This window comes from Urocampus carinirostris, chromosome 12 (genome assembly GCF_059441175.1).
Source record: "Urocampus carinirostris isolate Australia breed hairy pipefish chromosome 12, RoL_Ucar_1.0, whole genome shotgun sequence".
Taxonomy (NCBI): Eukaryota; Metazoa; Chordata; class Actinopteri; order Syngnathiformes; family Syngnathidae; genus Urocampus; species Urocampus carinirostris.
In genome coordinates this window covers 1,767,423-1,785,859 of record NC_142360.1, presented here as the reverse complement: position 1 = coordinate 1,785,859, position 18,437 = coordinate 1,767,423, and the positions used below count along the sequence as shown (strand labels likewise).

Here is an 18,437-nt window from a genome sequence, read left to right as displayed (position 1 = left end):
GTCAAGATTCTCAGTGAAGCACTGTTTCTAAAAATATTAAACTGAAGGTAGATCGTTTACAAAGTTTGAGAAATACCGTTTAAGTAAACTAAAATGCACATATGTAAGGCTGTGTGATTTACGTACTACTGTATACAGCAAATCACTTTAAAATGTGTATTATTGTCATGCGTTATCAAAGTAGGTGATGCATTAAAGAAATGAATAAACAGGCACTTTTACAGTAAGAAAGGGCAAGTCCTGATACCAGGTTTCACTATCAGTGCAGATTCGATATTTTTTTTAAATTTAGGAACATGAATTTAAGAAATATTATTCAATTATTTATTGGCAGTTTATTAACAGTGACCCACAGGTGAACATGCGGTTTGTATATAGACAGGTGTGTGAAAACGGTCATCTTTTGAAATGGATGTTGAAAGCGGCAGCTGCTCACTTGAATGTTTGTTATTCTGGTCACTGAGACCAGCTTGGCTCGTCTACAGAGGGACATTGACAAAAAACTGCCTGGGAAGAGGTTTGTTTTTATTTTTAGTCTGGTTAAAAAAGCATCCTGGGACTTGTAAACACACAAAAGAAATATATGTATTGCTTCAGGAAGCGTTGCTGTGTTGCGTATTCTTTTCTGGTTAGTTATCAGCTAACATGTGTATCTTAGGTTTCCTGGTTAAGAAGATTAAGCATATAGTAGGAGCATGTTATTTAAATCCTACCATGGTGGTTGACTCTCCTGAGCATTTAGTCATCTTTTCATCAAGTTTTTTTCCGAGAGTTTATTTTTAAAAATATGGCAGATAATTCATTTTGAAAAGAATGCGGTGACCTGAGGGCTTGGAAAGCAAAGTTTAATGGTAGGGATGCATGAAAACTGCCAAAAACTGAAAATGAAACACATGAAAAAAATCTATTGGTGTTTAACGCATAAAATTAAGAACTCTGTATTACCATATTTGTGCAATGATTGACCAGTCAAAAATTATTGCTGATCACAATCTCATCTTTGTATGCAACTGGAATCTAACCCGGTTTGCGGCAGAGACTTGATGACTTACAAAAATGCATTAGATTTTACCTAATTATCACACTATATTATTGAAGTCACCAGAGATGAATGCTAAAGAATGGAGAAAACAGAAAGCTGTCCTAAAAGATACAAATAAATTAAAAAAGCATGATGAGGGAAACAACTTTTTGGTGTATCTGATGATGAATTGGACAATGAAGAACATTAAATAAATGCATTGTAAATTCAATGTCTGTATCGTGTTCATAGTTTACGTTCTCAATAAGGGAGTTTTATTTTGGCCGCAGGTATTCAACAACATTTGTCACTTACAATGCTTAGGTTGATCTTAGAAAAAACGAAACAAAAATATATACAGATTTTTAATAAAAAAGAAATAAACGTGCGTGTTTATACACGAGTGCGTGTTCTACACAAATAAGTACGGTATCACGGTTGACAGATCCCTTAACCGCATGGGTCGTTGCGGCAACAATGAGGACGCAACTCTGGACAGCCCTCTGGACAGTCTTTGGCTTGTTCTTGGGTCGTGGCAAAGTTGCTACCATTCCATTCTATAATGTTGTCGTCCTAGTTCTTTTTCAGTCTTTCGCTCCTCCAGCTCTCTTGGACTCTGCCCTGGAAAATTAACTTTGCCAGTCCTGATGATCTTATCAGGTGACCATACCACTGAAGTTTCTGTCTGCGCAGTGACAACAGTAGGGCATACACAAATTAAATACCGTAAAATTCAGACTATAAAGCCTCAACTTTGTATCCATTTTTTCGACTATACAATGATCCGACTAATTAATGTACTTTTTTCCATGTAATGTTTAAGGCGGATTTCTGTTTATCTGTCGGCATTATCGTGTGTTTTGGAATAAATATCTTACACGATTGAATTCCATGGATTGTCTTTGATGTAACAAAGCCATTTTCATGAACATTCAAAGAAGTTGAAGACAGCCAGGGGACTTAATGGTGAGCTTAATAGTGGGTTACGGCTTTATAGTTTTTGTGTATCTTGTTTCAGACTGATGATGATGTTTTTCTAATAAGTATATTTTATATCTTAAATCGCCAGAGTTTGAGCTTTTCCAATGATATGTGGCATGACGTATTTCAGGGTACGGTGACATTGAATTTATTTAAAGTCATTAAGGGGTTAAGGTACCATATATTATTAAAATTCTTTCTGATTTGTAAATATCGAATGTTTCAATGTGAGCACATGTGGTTTATAGTCGGGTCTCGCTTATGTATGTACAGACTATTTTTTTTTCTAAAATGAACTGGGTGCCACTTATCAGGTTTGGTCTAATTTTACAGTACTTATTTTTCACTAACTTGCTAAAAAATATAAAATAATAAATAGGTGACAGGCATACAACTAGAAAGTAATTTTAAATGTTTTATTAATTATATCACAAAACAAGAAAGGCATTCAAGTGCATAAAAAACCCAGTCAGACAAGTGAGACAGAAAAAGTAAAACTGTTGCGAGATTGAAAAGGCAAATAACACAAGCAATTTGTACAAGCAATAAACTGGTAAATTTTGTTGTTATCATGAAAATGTAAAAAACAATAGATGCCACACTGCACAAATTTTTAAGTACCGTATTTTCCGCACTATAAGGCGCACCTAAAAGCCTTTTTTTTTTTTTTCAAAAGCTGACCATGCGCCTTATATAGTGCGCCTTATTTATGGATCAATATTAGGGCCCGGTCACACAGCCGTTTGCGTCTGTATCACGGGTAAAATTTTGCGGGGTTTTTTTTGCCCGTGGTTGCCCGCGATGGAAAATGTGCAAAATTGGCCAACCCGCTGTTCATCGGTGGTATGCCCGCAAAACAGACGCCGGCGACTGTTCCGCTTCCTCATCGCGTCATTTCCGCGTCATTTTCTCGTGTGGACCACGGGTATAAAAGCTGCCGAGCCGGCGTTATGCCGAGAAATGTATCCTTGCCGAGATTTGCATCCCCTCGCTACTACAACCACTTTTACCTCGTTTTATCTAACTTTTATATAACTTATAGGGAATTTAATGGCGAACATATAACCAAAACCACTTCGTCTTGCATTTGTTGAGAATGTAATACAACTTAAACCATTCAGTCTTTGTATTTGTTGTGAATGTAATCGAACGGTAATGCACGCCGTATACAAACATCAAGATAAAACAAATTTTTTGTGAGGTTGGATGAAGAGCGTTTGTGAACAGCAGTTTTCAGTTCTCATTTGGATTGAGGTCTGGACTTTGACCATTCTAACACCTTCATATGGTTTTTGTTTAACCAACTTTTGTTTATGTTTTGGATCATTGTCTTGGAAGACAAATCTCCGTCCCAGTCTCAGGTCTTTTGCGGACTCCTTCAGGTTTTCCTCCAGAATGGTCCTCTATTTTTGTTTGAAGCCATAAATAGAGCGAAAAGTTAAACTTCAAGGGGGCTGAACACGTTGCGTACGTTCCATTCAAACCCAAAGCACTTAGTTTAAGTTGTTTTGTGTTACTGGGACACTGGTGCATTTGTATCTAGTGTTTCGCTAAAGCACCCTTGTATTGTTATTATTGACAAAAATATTTAAATATAGTGAATTCATGCTGCAATAAAAGCTTGGAATTTACCTCCTCTAAATTTTATTCTTTACATGTACAGAGAATGAAATCCGTTTGTTGGGGAAAAAAAGGTCCTTTAACATTTTTTTTTTCTTTTAGTGTGCAAAGACTTTGCTGTGTTGGAAGATCACTGCCTTGCCTACAATCTCCAGGAACAAGAAAGTAAGCAATTCTTGCTTGCAATTAGAACAATAGTGGAATAAAACCCTTGATTTTTATCATTAACCAGGAATTTAAACTCCTAAAATTGTTTGGCCTACGTCTGGTGTCTTAACTTGACTTTTCGTTTGTAGACTTAACGTTACAGTTGTAAAACGGAAACAACAATGATCCTATTTCTATTACAAAATATAATATATGTTTAAGAAATTCATTACTGGGTACCCTAAAACAGTAGAACTACATGACAACTTGGTTGTAGTGGAAAGACGCACAGTTAATTGCACATGATGAGGCTTTCTGTGGTGTGGATTAGTTTTCCTGGCCCAGAATATTTTTTAAAACCTTTAATTTGTGCCAATTCGAGGTGCATGGAACTTAACTCGATGGCCAAAAATGATGAAACCCAATGCTGAAAACTGAACACTGACATAGCCTAGTTTACAGGCATATGTCTCACAGGGATTCTTATTTTGTCAGTGGGTACATTTCCATGCAGACAATAATCAGATTGGAAAAAAAGTATTGCCAGTATTCCGATTATATGTAGCCATGCAAACGTGCACAATAGTCATTTGAAGGTCTTAGTTCGACTGAGTTTTCTGATTGCAATGGTTGGGTTAGTACTTTCGTTTTCTGATTACTCATGCATATATACGCTTTGAGTTATTTGATCGCTAGTTTCCCTCATCTGGAATATTTTGATGCCTCAAAGGACTCGCTCGAATTCCGAGACAAATGATACGTGCAAACTCCGGTTTACTCGCTAAAAAAAGTATATTGGTTGATTTCTCTTGAACACTACCATTTTATTTTATGCTGCCATTGTGTCAATGCCCTAGGAGTATCGATCTATATATTGTAGCTACAACCATTTTATCCAATATATAATGCCTGCATCTAAACGTTGTTGGTGTTTTTTGGGAGTTTGCAAAAGGTTTAACCTACTTACAAACTTGGATGAACACTGACGAAATGGGAAAAAACAACTCCTAGAACTACATAAAACCAACAAGCCACTCGTTGTATTCGTCCTTTGTTTAGTCGGAAAGTCTCCCTGATGTTAGATTGACAACATTCCGATTTGCATTATCCCGCACGAATACAGTATTTTCATGACTATAAGGCACACCCCAAAAATATTTTTTTGTCCTATATTTTCCATACATAAGGCACACTGGACTATAAGGCGCTACAGTGGGAATTTCAACAAAACAGTCAGATAGTTCAGTCAAACGTATTAACCCCTTAACATTCCGACTGCTCGCAAAGAAGCAAATACGTGTCTCAGACACGTATGGACATGGTGTCTGTACGATGTCATCAATCACTCAAATGCGTCATTCCACATATCATTAGGAAGTTTAAACTCTTGGGACTCAAGAAATGCCAACCATTACTTAGTTTTCTTTTTCGCTGGCAACTGTGTGGATATCAAAGTAAGAATTTGATTGTGAAGGGAAACGTGGTTCTTTACTGTCCATATGACAATAAACATTTTGAATTGAATTAAATTTCAAAAAGACTCATCACAAAAACATCAAGATCAGTCTCAAACGAGATACGGGGAAAATAAAGCCGGGGTAGTTCACCAAAGTCATCTTGCAAACATCACGTTCAATAATAGTACGCAACCATGGTCCTCTTACATCCGTGAGTGTAGTAAATCCAACCGTGTAAAATATTTACACACTCCAAAACACGCAATAATGCCGACAAAAAAAAACGTAGAGAAGCATCTGAATCAAAGGACGTTGCTTGTCGCTAGCTGTCTGTTTAACCCCATTAATTTTGGTCGTCATCTTTTCAATCCAACCTTTTTAAAGCTGAGAGCTACTTTTTGTTACCAATTAGTGCACAGGACACCCAGTTTGATATGCATTTCTAAAATAACAACTTATCATGTCATTACTATGTTATTTAAATGTTATTTCCAGTAGGGTTAAATAGACTAAGGTTAAGTCGACACTCCAGCATTTGGATCGTCTGAACAGCACAAATCGGAATTTTATCACACCTGACCCAGGCTACTTTTATATGAGGTCCTAAATCTGATGCATATCTGATATTTTGGAATGCAACTTATGTTTGAACGGTCGAGGGCTATTCATGCAACCAGCACGCCATCGGCGGTAGGAAGCGTCGAAATCAACAACAATGGCTAACAAAAACACTGAAAGCATTCAATGGAAAGCGAGATTCAGGATTTGATTAATATTTGGGGGGAAACTGTACAGCGTCCGGTCGCACAATAACTTTAAAATTGCTTGATACGCTACGCCGTTAGCCTCCATGTGTACTTCTGTAAACACTGAGCGCATTGCGTGTGACGTCACGTGTGCTCCGCTGCACATGAAGGACACTTGTGTCGTTCACACAAGTGAACGATCTCGCCAAAACATCAGATTTCACTGGAAAATCATGAATGAGCATTGGGCTCTGCAGTGTTAACCTAGCCTAAGTCAACCACTAAAAAAACATTTTACTAGAAATTCACAATGACCAAGCACTGTTGAGGTACCTCAGCTGCCTATAAGGGGCACGCTAGTGACTGTGGGGACTACGTTGCAGACCCCCTTTTTTAAATGGTCTTTGATACAAATCCTCCACTTTCAAATATCCTAAGTATTAGTGATAACTGTTTATGTTAAAAACATCAATAACCGATAACTATATCTTTAATTTATAACATGGTTGTCTCTTGCTCCCAATAAACGACTCATTGTAATTTGATTCCTTTTTGCAAGGGAACGATTGGAAGAACTATTGTCAAGTTAGAATAAATCCAAGCAAATGAGTGATTGATGCCATCCACGCTCCGAGTGCGTCCGGCGGCAAAATGTATTTTCTTATATGGCCACAAAGTGCACTCTGCTAACCTTGCAATGGCACCACAACCGCAAATGTTCATTTCTCAAGTGCGACCTGAGTTTATCACCAGCCAACTGCTTGTTCGCCCTTCATCTTGTTTTTTTCTGCAGAACAATTCAACAAGTGCCGGATGACAACATACGCTCTTTACCATTCGTCTTGTCTTTTGTTGTGTGTGTGTGTGTTGCAGTCGAGAGCCACTTGGCGTCCAACGTTCACAAGAGCCGGCTGGTGCAACAGGACCTGCAGGTGGCAAAGAAGCTGCAGGAGGAGGAGGATGAGATCGCCATGGTCGTGATCAAGAAGCAGCATGTTGCCATGTGGGTAGCTTGTACACACTTGCATACTAAAGTTTGAGACCTGAGTACATTTTTCAAATCTCACTGTGTGGTTTCCTCTGAAGAGTTTTTGTAAATTTCAGGAATTGTTTCAGCATTTTTAAAGGGTGTTGATGAGTCTGGGTTATTTTTTTTCTTAAAAAAATATATTTTCTAATGTTTTGGAATCCTCAACATGATTTATATTCAGTTATCTAGCACACTTTCATGTGCTCATGTGCAAAAAAGGGGATATAATAATAATAATAATAATAATAATTTCCTTTGTATTGTCATTCTTTGTAACAATGTACACAGAACGAAATGTCGATAGACCTGACCCGTTGTAGCGAGCCGATGCAGCCGCAGCCAACAGATATTGTATAAATAGTGAATATTCATAAAATATCGCTACAAAGGTGTCTTGTTTCGCAGCAATATTCTCAATTTAATGTCTGTTTTATATAAAATAAATATTTAAGTACATTAATAAGATCACAAAATAAATTTCTATTTAAAAGTAAGAAAATGGGTTAATGCTATAACATTTTGCCCTGTTCTTCCTAAGTAAAGTATTTTTCACTTTTTACTAAATGCAGTTTGATTGCTGCAATTTACAACCTCAAATTGTTCATGTTTTTCATATTTCCCATTGTGGGGAATGATGCTGTGTTATGGTTTTGATTTTGAATACGTCCTCTCTGCATGGGAAAAGTGGAAAAGGGGTAGGCATTTAAAAGCTTCGGCTTCAGCCTACTCCCTTAGGCCACATGTTTATGGATTATATTCTTGTATTACACATCTGTTTTTGCGCAAATATTTCGTTGATTCCGTATGGTAATTTGGTAATGTTGTTTGTTTTGCGTGTGCTGTGTCTAAATAAGCACTACAAATCAACCAGAAGAGCAAATTGAGATTTAAAAAAAGTGCAACGCAGATTGGATTACAAGATGCTTCAAAGCAATTTTTGCTTATAAAAAGAATAATCAGAATAAAATGCTGAATAGGAATTGAGGAATCCATGATTAATTTTGGTATTTGCCTAAAAGTGTTTCCATAGCACTACTGTCACCTAGTGCTGTTTTACATTTATTTTTTCCATGTAACCGATGTCTAATTTCGGCACTAATATCTGGCACTTTAAAGCATTACCTTAACACTTGCCTCACTGATCAGATATGAATCATTAGCATCTCAAAAGGTGCACGGTAACAGTATTGTGTATTGACATATTTAGTTTACATTTGGCTTAATTACAAACTCGATAATGGTAAATTTAAAAACATTGGATTAAAATGCTTGCTGCTTGTGTTATGTATCCCTAGAATGCACATAGCAATTGTTTATTTTTTTTTTGTCTAAAGCAGCGTTTTTAAACCGCACAATCTTCCCAAAATAGAAAAAAAGAAAACGGTAAGCTAAATGATCTGCTGTCTGCTATAGTAGTTGCTTATTATTTGTTACATTATCATGTTTGCAAATTATCTGCTCAGCAGGTACTTCAGGGAAATATTATTTTGGCATGAGCAAATAGGATCTTACAGTGTTGTTATATTTGTTATTTTTACTAAATTTTACTAGCACGTAATTATGCTTGCTTTATATATTCTTATAGGAGAACACAAAGGTACGAAATCTATTTCTATTAAAGTTGCACACTACATCCTTGACATTTTTACTACCGTACGTTGACAATTTAACTTAAAAATAAGTAGCTTTGACTATGAACTAATTTGGAACATTTAAATGTATTAGTACATATCTTTTTAGCTAATTTCGCGCAAAATCTACGTAGTGATTTGAAATATTGCAGTTAAACAAGAGTGCCTTGTTGTTTTTCTAAATAAAGTGTGCCATAGCTCAAAATAGGTTAAGAAACACTGGTCTTAAGCTTTTGCAACATTTCCCCACCTAGTGTTCTGTTTTCAATACCTACAGATTGACATTTAGTCTTTTGCCATTTAGCACTGCGCCACCTCACCATGAGTGAAAATCACTCTACATGCTTTGCATTTTAATGGGATAGATTGCCTGAGTCATCTTTGAGTGCTGTCGCAAAAATGTCCATGTTCCGTAAGTGAGAACCAAGACCGCGTCCGTCTGTTTTTGCTCTCCAACCCATAAGAGATTGCCTTAATGGGATCTTTGTTGATGGCTTTTTCTGTCAGATAATAAATGTTGAAAGTGCGGCGTGTCAGTACTCTGCCGCTCCTCGGTAACATATAGGTTATTACATGAACCACCCACAGAACTGTTTTTATGTGTCTGCAGACTACTTGAGAAGATTAACAACTTGGCCCCCGAGCCAATTGTCTAATTTCAAGTAATAAGGTGGTGTTGTCCTCATGACTCTCCCCGTTGCATTTGCTGACTGGCGTAAAATTTCAGAGAGCGCCAAGACAACGAAATGGCCCAGGAGATTCAGGATCAACTGGTTCGGCAGGCAGAGCAACAACGCCGACAGCAGGAGGAGAAAGATGCTGTGAGGAAGTGCACACATGCAAGCCTACACTTAAACTGACAGAAAAGTTCTACAATGCCTGTTTGTTGCCCCACTCTTTATTTTAAATGCACATGCCATCATTTAAATGCACAGATAGTCCAGTCGCAAATACATATTACACATATTTACAAAGAAAGACGATACATCGAGAGAGTTTTCAAAGCTTTAATAATAATAATAATAATATAACTTTCATCCTAAACCGTGCCTTTGGGAGGTAGGCTCACGCTACTTGAAAAGACGCTCGCCTACCTGCTAATTAGTCTGTTAAGGAAATAAAAGCCGTAATCATAAAGATCGCGGCGGACCATACACTTCTTCCTTCTCGGTAAAGGCATCTCAGTTGTATTTTACAATGTCGGAAAGAAATTTTATCATGATGCCGTCGTTCCACGCTCTCTTACGTCAATATACCACAGTAACATGCCCATTTGCTTTTAACATAGTGGCTGCGTCATGAGCCTTGTTTTGTGCAATTTGAATGATGAGGGTAAGTTTACGCTCATAAGTTATGATCTTCCTCGGCACATATATTCCACCGGTCTAAATCTTACCTCTCATACTCGAGCGCCGCTGGCGGCCCGTTAGAAAAATAACATAAATTGGCCGCATCTCTGAATAAGCCGCAGGGTTGAAAATTTTGGAAAGAAGTAGTGGCTCATAGTCCGGAATTTACGGTAAATGAATGAGCAGTTGCCCTATAGCACGGATGTCAAATAGATGAAGGGCCAAACAAAAAATTAAGCTACAAGCCAAGGGCCATACTCTTCGAATGTTACATTTTTAAAATGATGCATATACAGGGTTCGTACGGGTGCTTGAAAACCTTAAGAAATACTTGACTTCAAATCTGTTTTCAAGGATTGAAATGTGCTTGAATTGTGTGAAGTGCTTGTAAATGCGTGAAAATTTTGCCATGTTTCTCAAGTCTGCTTAAAAATCACAGATACTGGTCTGTGGAGGCTTAGCTTTCCCATTGCGTTTTTTCTTCCCCCGTAATTAACTGCTGCTGGCATTAGTTTGAATGGCATGGCGCGGCGGTCTTAGGCTATCTATATTTTTTTAAAATAATAATAAACATTGGTATGATAGTTGAGGTATTTTTGCCCAGTGTTCAAATCAGGTTTATTTTAATTTGTTTTTACTAAATTGACAATTTTGTTGGTACCACTGAGATACACTTAATATTACACAGGTCAAGTCAAGTCACAATTATTTGTATTGCGCTTAATAACAAGATGTCTCAAAGTACTTCACAGGTTACAATTACACCATCTCCTGATCTTAAACCAACATGTGGTCAAGGAATAACTTAAGACCTCAGCAAGAGAAAAATGAAAAACCTTGAGAAGGGGTGCCACAAGTGCTAATCCCCCTTCCAGGATTACCAGGGTGCAATAGATTTAGCATTGGGTAACAGTACACACAACATAGTGAACGTCAATAAGAGAAAACAATAGGTAATATGTTGAAAGTGTCCATAAAGTGCATTACCGCAACGACTCCTCAAGCCTGTAAATTAGTCCAATAAGTCCCTAACAGCAACGGCGCGGCATCCTATCTCTGCCAGCAGTTGACATCTTCAGGTCTTTCTCCCTCATATCACCACCAGCCAGGCAGTCGGAAAAAGATTGGAAAATAAAGTATGAGGTGGGCATCAATCTTAAGCTATTGAATACCACATTAACGCAATTTTTTGATCAAAGCGGCGCTGCCACGAGCGGCTGCCTTTTCCAGCTGCTGCCCTGTTGTTTTATTGTCTGCTCCTATCTTCGGTGTTTTTTCTTCCCGTTTTGACAACTACACTATGGATTACTTCTATCCTATGGACATGGGTTTTAACGCACAAGAAATGCGTTCATTCAAGGAATTCCAACTCCTTGCCCTGAAGATTTCTCGTGCCGGTGTGATGAAGGGGCCTATGGTGGAGGAAAAGCCGGAGCTAGCGAAGCGGCTAGCGGCGTTATAAGTCTTCGGTACCATCCGTAATCATGGTAAATGCGAACTCACGACCAAATAAGATCATCGAGTGCTGGTGGAAAACATCGAAGCGCACAGGGAGCGCAGTTGCTGTGTTTTGCGGAAACGTGGCTCACGTTTAGCATTCCGGACGCTAACGTGTAGCTACCCGGAGCAATCCGGCTTCAACGCCGCTAAACAGAGACACGAAAACCGGGGAGAATCTGAGAGGAGGCGGACTTGCTAACACGAGGTGGTGTATCCCTGGATTTTCACAAAGAAAAGTTTTCCATCTGCCGCAGGGATGTCAAAATTTTGGACTGGCGTGACGTCATCCACTTCGCTACAAGCACCCCTAGGGTCATGTTCATCTGTTAATAAACAACAGGGTAGACTGCTGGAAGTGTGAATTTCCCTACGGGGATGAATAAAGTATCTATCTATCTATCTATCTATCTTTTAGCTAACCTGCATTGGCTCCCTGTTAGCTTAAGATGTGATTTTAAGGTTCTGTTGGTAGTATACAAAATCATGCATGGACTTGCTCCCTCATATCTTTCACATTTAATTTCGCCATATGTTCCGGTCCGGAGCCTTCGCTCTGAAAATGCTGTTCTACTAGTGATCCCAAGAGCCAAGAAGAGATCCGCAGGTTTGAGCGCATTCTCCATTTGGGCCCCGGTGCTGTGGAATGCTCTTCCCCCTGAGATTCGATCTGGAAGTGTTTAAATCTAAGCTTTAAACACACTTCTATTCTATAGTATATGAATAACCTATATTTTATGTTGACAATATAAGGGGATGGTGTCATAACAGTCTGTAGTTTGCAATAGTCTTTGACCTGAGCAGCCCTTTGAGACTTTGATTAAGGGCTAAACATATAAACATGACTTCACTTGAATAGAAGCTGGTCTTAAGTCTAGATTTAAAAACTTCCAGTGAGATCGTATCTCTGGAGGTAGAGCATTCCACAGCCCTGCGGCCCGAATGGCGAACAGTCATGAGGCTACAGACTTTTTCTTGGCTCTTGGAGTCACAAATAGACCCTCATTTTCGGAGCGGAGGCTCCTTGCAGGAACATGGGGGTAAATCGAATCATAGAGATAAGAGGGCGCAAGTCCATTTAAACATTTGTGCGTTAGTAGGAGAACCTTAAAGTCACATCTTAAGCTGACTGGGAGCCAGTCCAAGTTAGCTAATATAGGAGATAGAGGTAAGATCTCATCTCATCTCATTAGCTGCACCGCTTATCCTCAGTAGGGTCGCGGGGGTGCTGGAGCCCATCCCAGCAATCATCGGGCAGTGGGCAGGGGACACCCTGAACTGGTTGCCAGCCAATCCCAGGGTACACAGGGACAGAAAACTCACTCGCTCATTCACACCTAAGGACAATTTGGACCGGCCAATCCACCTGAAATGCATGTCTTTGGAATGTGGGAAGAAACCGGAGTGCCCGGAGGAAACCCACGCAAGCACGAGGAGAACATGCAAACTCCGCACAGGAAGTCCGGTAGCTGGATTCGAACCCACACAGGACCACAAGACCTTAGAACTGTGCCGCACACGCGCTAACCACTGCGCCGCCGTGCTGCCCAGAGGTAAGATCTTGTTCCTGAAGTTCGGTCTGGGTTCAAGCTTATAATGTCAATCATTAAGTTGGGCCGGTCTGGCTTATCTCTCTTTTTTTTTTTTCCTTTCCTTCTTGGAGGATCTACACAGCATGCACTTACTTTTACCGTATTTTCCGCATTATAAGGCGCACCGTGTTATAAGGCGCACATTCAATGAATGATATATTTTTAAACTTTTTCCATACATAAGGCGCACCCCGTTATAAGGCGCTATAAGTGCATGCTGGTTTAAGATCAGGTAATTGTGCAATTTTGTAATTGTAATCCTGTGCAGTCCTTCGAGACATTTTTGTGATTAAGGGCGTCATAAATAAATGTGACTTGACTTGGCTACAGTAGAGGATAATAGTTACGTTATGCAACCGTTAGATGGTGCCACGCTAAAGGGAATGTCAACAAAACAGTCGGATAGGTCAGTCAAACTTTATTAGAATAACAAACAAGCTTTCCACAACTCCACTCACTCCCAAAATGAATAAACAGCCGTTTTATTATTTTCTCTGAGGTAAAGTATTTTCGTGACACATCTTTAACATCTTTGAACAACAGCAAGGCATAACATTTTACTTTTCCTCCATTTAGTCAACCCGCAAAAAAAACGTCTGATACTGTTATGGTAAATTAAACGTTAGTGCAATCGCAATATAGTGACACTGTAATGTGCAAAAACAACAAGTGCAAAACAATAGCAGTAAAGCAATAACATAATAACTGTAAAATGTAAAACGTTGTAGTGGGTTTTACATAATTCACCCATGGAACCATTGTTCAGTTAGCAAGTTCCTGGGAGGACTCTTGATTCTGCCGGCTCGAGCCACTCTCGTGTTTTGGTTTGTTTTGTAAGTTTCAATTGCAAGTTTAAATGTCATTAAAGCAGCTTTTGTTGGCACCTTTGTTTGACACTCCGCCTACAACTCCCGTCTCTGCCCGCTACTACGTAAACACACACCAAGTAGGACCACCTTTGAATTCTTTAATGTTAAGTTCCCGTGCCAGAGCTGTTGCCTTCATTCGAATAGTTATTGTACTGACACTTCTACTTGCTGCTCTTTGTTCAACAACCCACTGTTCAAATGGCCTCTAACTGTGGCCATCTCGCTTCTATTGCCACGGAAACTTTGTTTAGTCTTCCTTACTTGGCCATCAATTCATTAATGTTGAACTCTCTGTGTGTTTTGAATTTTGGCCCCTTGTGCAATTGAGAATGACATCCCTGGTCTAGAGTATTCCAATGTATATGGGTGGGCACATCAACTATTTGATTAAAACCAAATGTATCAATCTGTGACTTAGGGGCCGGTCACACAGACATTTGCGGCTGAATCACGGCCAGAAATTTCTGCATTTGAGGCGGACGCTATTGGACACTTTGAGATCGCCATACAGACGAGATACAGCAGTGCTTAACACGCAGTCGAATATTCGCGCGCGGGTGGCAGCGCGAAAAAGTTTTGCGCTGCTCAATTCTTCAGAGCGCGGGTACACAGCCTTTCACGAGCGTATCGAGGCTGAACCACGGCCAGAAATTTCTGGCCGTGAAGCAGACGCTGTTGGGAGCTGTTGGACGTTTTAAGACCGCCATATAGACGAGATACAGCAGTGCTTTACTCGCGGTCGGAAATTCACACGCGGTTGGCCGCGCGAAAAAGTTTTGAGCTGCTCAAAAGTTTGAGCACGTGTTAAACCGCGTGCCGCACACGTGGTCAACACGAGGTAATGACGCGGAAATGACGCGGAACGACGTGCTCTGGCCGCGGCCAGGGCGTGGTTACACATGGGTAGGACGGGAAATTTCAGCGGGTAATCGTGGGTGGAGCATGGTAATAGCATGTTCTGCGCCTGTATCGCGGTGTTATTACGTGAAATTAGCGTGTTACGCGTGTGACAGTCAAACGCCTTTCTCCACGTATATACAGCGCGATTTGCCGAGCACACGTCAGTTGTGCTCGAGACGTCAAGGGGGTGAACATGGATCCCCGTCAGCGTAGTGGCCTCGTCTTAATCCATTTTTATTTCTTGACATTTCTTTTCAAGATAATAAAATAAAAATGATGCCATAGCTTGAAATCTTGATCTTCACGGGACTGTGTCTTGAGCGGTTATGATTTCTACAGCCCGGTGTTATCCGAGAAATGCATCCCTGCCGAGATTTGCATCCCCTCGCTACTACAACCACTTTTACCTCGTTTTATCTCACTTTTAGGGAATGTAATGGCGAACATATAACCAAAACCACTTTGTCTTGCATTTGTTGGGAATGTAATACAACTTAAACCATTCCGTCTTTGTTTTTGTTGTGAACGTAATCGAACGGTAAATTCTCCCCCCCTCGCGTGAACGCGCATTCTGCTGCGCTTCCAACAAAAGCGATCATATTCTATATAAAACGCTTATTAAAACAATAAAGCGAGATAATTATAACAATTGGGAGATCGTAGTCTATATAACGCGTTTATTTAAACAATAAAGTGCGATCGTATTCTACAAAATGCGTTTGTTAACGCGGATGAAAAAGTCAAAAGCGATCGCAGCAGAATGCGCGTTCACGCGGGAGGGTGGGGGGTTGGACTGTGTTGCGTAGGAGTCTGATTTGGGCACAACACCGGCTCGGGAGCTTTTATACCCGTGGTCCACACGAGAAAATTACGCAGAAATGACGCGATGAGGAAGCGGAACAGTCGCCGGCGTCTGTTTTGCGGGCATACCACCGATGAACAGCGGGTTGGCCAATTTTGCGCATTTTCCATCGCGGGCAACCACGGGCAAAAAAAAAAAACGCAAAATTTTAGCCGTGATTCAGCCGCAAACGGCTGTGTGACCGGCCCCTTTAAAGCAACCGTAAGTCGATTAGATGGGGAGTTTATGTGAACATTTAAATCACCAATAATTATAACTTTGACTGCATAAGTTACTAAGTCAATTAACAGTTAAGAAAATTCATCAGAAAAAAATTTGAACATGGTCCAGGTGGGCGAAACACAACTACATAATTTGGTGGTGACAGAGTACCTCAAAACAAGTGCTTCAAACTTTTTAAAACGGTAGAGGTACTGGCAGAAAATGTCAGCATGCTTTCAGATATAAGAGCAACCACGCCACCTTTCTTGCACGGTCGTGCCAAATGCGAACTCTTAAGTTAGGGGGAGACGCTTATTTAGTGATACATACTCATTTGGTTTAAACGAGGTCTCACAAAGGCCAATTAGGTTGAGATTGTTATCACTATTAAGGTCATAGACAAGTAAAGCTTTGGAAGCAAGTGATCTAATATTCAGAAGGCCAAGCCTCAGCACTGTGGATCGAGCTGATCCCTTTACTGAATTTTGAACCTTAGTGGTAACCTTGTTGGCAACCTCCACAAGATTTTGCTGCCAGTCACGGATCTTGTGCCTTGAATGGCGGCAGGTGAAGCCCGGATTCCACAGGAATATAATAGACATGTGGAGTAACAGGATGAATAACAGTAGAAAATAGTTTCTTCTTCCTCGTCACCTAACAAGGGAGAATCAAGTTAGGAACACAGAAGAGAACAGATCAGGATGTGTTGTGCAGGCAATGGAACGCTCTAAACGACAAAATCTGAATTGCGTGTGTCTAACAAAGCGCTAGTTAGCTCTAGCATTACAGACTCCACACCTGTGGTTACAGGCTCCTTAATAACTTGTGACCTGTTCTGCACCAATGGACCCTGTCATAGAAGGCTTAAACAGTAATCTTTTTTTCTAGAGTGAGAGCGCCCTCCCAGTTAGGGTAAAGGCCGTCCCTCCTCAGCAGGTCTGGTCGGCCCCAGAAAGGGGGCCAGTTATCTACAAACCTAAATCCCTGCTGACTACAGAATCTTGCCAGCCACCGGTTGAGCAAGACTAGCCTGCTAAACCTCTCATCATTGCCTCCCGCAGGCAAGGGGCCAGAGACAATTACTCGATGCTGACTCATCTTTCTGGCGAGATTACTTGCCTTAGCAGTATTTTTCTTTGTAATCTCAGATTGCCTCATCCTAGTATCATTGGAGCCGACGTGAATGACTATATCGGTGTAGCTAGCCCTGTCCTGATGTCTATGTTTGCATGTCAGCTTCCACAGGATAGCCTCAATGTCGGGTGCTCTGGCCAGAAAAATACACATATCTGTTACTGGGGTGCTAGGCTTTATATTACGGATGATGGAGTCACCTAAAACAAGGCTGCGGGAGCCAGTAGAATGGGGTGAGGTGGGTCTAGCTAGAGGGCTGAACTCGTTTTGTGTCCCGATTTGGCTCACTGCAGTTAGCGAGCCGTTTAGGGCTAATGCTATCCGGACTAGCAGGTTGGCTACAACCCACGCTCACAGTGGTGTCTGCGGCACCTAACATTTTATTTTTAAACTGCTCTAGTTTACGGACATGTCCCTCCAGAAGGGCTACCTGTCTACGGTAGCGGAAACAACCTTTACAACAACCCATACTTGCTAGTGAGCATTGGTTCAGGAGGTTAAGCGCTCGTCTTGGGATCAAGAGGTCGCAGGTTCGATTCCTGGCTCCTCCGTGTTATTTGTCGAAGTGTTTTTGGGCAAGACACTGAATCCCTAATGCCTCCAATAGCGGGTATTTGGATTGCATGGGTGACACGGCTATTGGTTAGTTATTGTGTAAAAAGCGCTTTCATTGACTTGAAATGCGCTATGTAAATGCAGACCATTTACATTTAAAAGAAAAATCCAGAAATAACAATGCATGTTTTTTTAACGACATATTTGTGTGATATAACTGCAAAAAAACAGTATTTGAACACCTGAGAAAATTAATGTTAATATTTGGTATAGTTCCTTTGTTTGCTATTACTGAGGTCAAACGTTTCCTGTAGTCCTTCACCAGGTTTACACACAATGCAGGAGGGATCTTGGCCCACTCCTCCACATAAATTTTCTAGATCAGTTGGGTTTCTGGGCTGTTGCTGAGAAACATGGAGTTTGAGCTCCCTCCAAAGATTTTCGATTGAGTTCAGATCTGAAAGCTGGCTGGGCCATGTTACAACCTTGATATGCTTCTTATGGAGCCACTCCTTGGTTTTCCTGGATGTGTGTTTTCAATGCTCTGACTGAGGGAAGGAGGTTGTTCCCCAAATCTCACATACATGGCTTCAGTCATCTTCTCTTTGATGCAGTGCGCTCGTCCTGTCCCATGTGCAGAAATACACCCCCAAAGCATGATGCCACCACCCCGATGTTTCACCGTAGAGATGTTGTTCTTCAGATTCTACTCTTCATTCTTCTTCCTCCAAACACGCTTAGTGGAATTATGACCAAGGAGTTCTATTTTGGTCTCATCTGACCACAATACTTTCTCTTGTGACTCCTCTGTATAATGCAAAGGGTCATATGTAAACTTAAAACGG

General features: G+C 40.4%; 1 protein-coding gene and 1 pseudogene across 2 annotated transcripts in view; one reads left to right on the top strand and one right to left on the bottom strand.

Annotated features, from left to right (window-relative positions):
* Positions 1-18,437, top strand: part of ccdc50a (coiled-coil domain containing 50a) — a 46,045-nt gene that overhangs the window by 11,948 nt on the left and 15,660 nt on the right. The window contains exons 1-4 of one of the 2 annotated variants that reach the window (XM_088350014.1): positions 1-1,681; positions 3,725-3,787; positions 6,846-6,975; positions 9,361-9,454. The exon at positions 1-1,681 is cut by the window's left edge and continues 432 nt beyond it. In XM_088350014.1, coding sequence (XP_088206140.1) covers positions 1,669-1,681; positions 3,725-3,787; positions 6,846-6,975; positions 9,361-9,454 — 300 coding nt within the window. In that variant the 5' untranslated portion in view covers positions 1-1,668. The remainder of the gene's footprint in view (positions 1,682-3,724; positions 3,788-6,845; positions 6,976-9,360; positions 9,455-18,437) is intronic. The other variant, XM_088350013.1, reaches the window with a different exon arrangement.
* On the bottom strand, positions 16,768-17,506 carry LOC148354630 (uncharacterized; annotated as a pseudogene).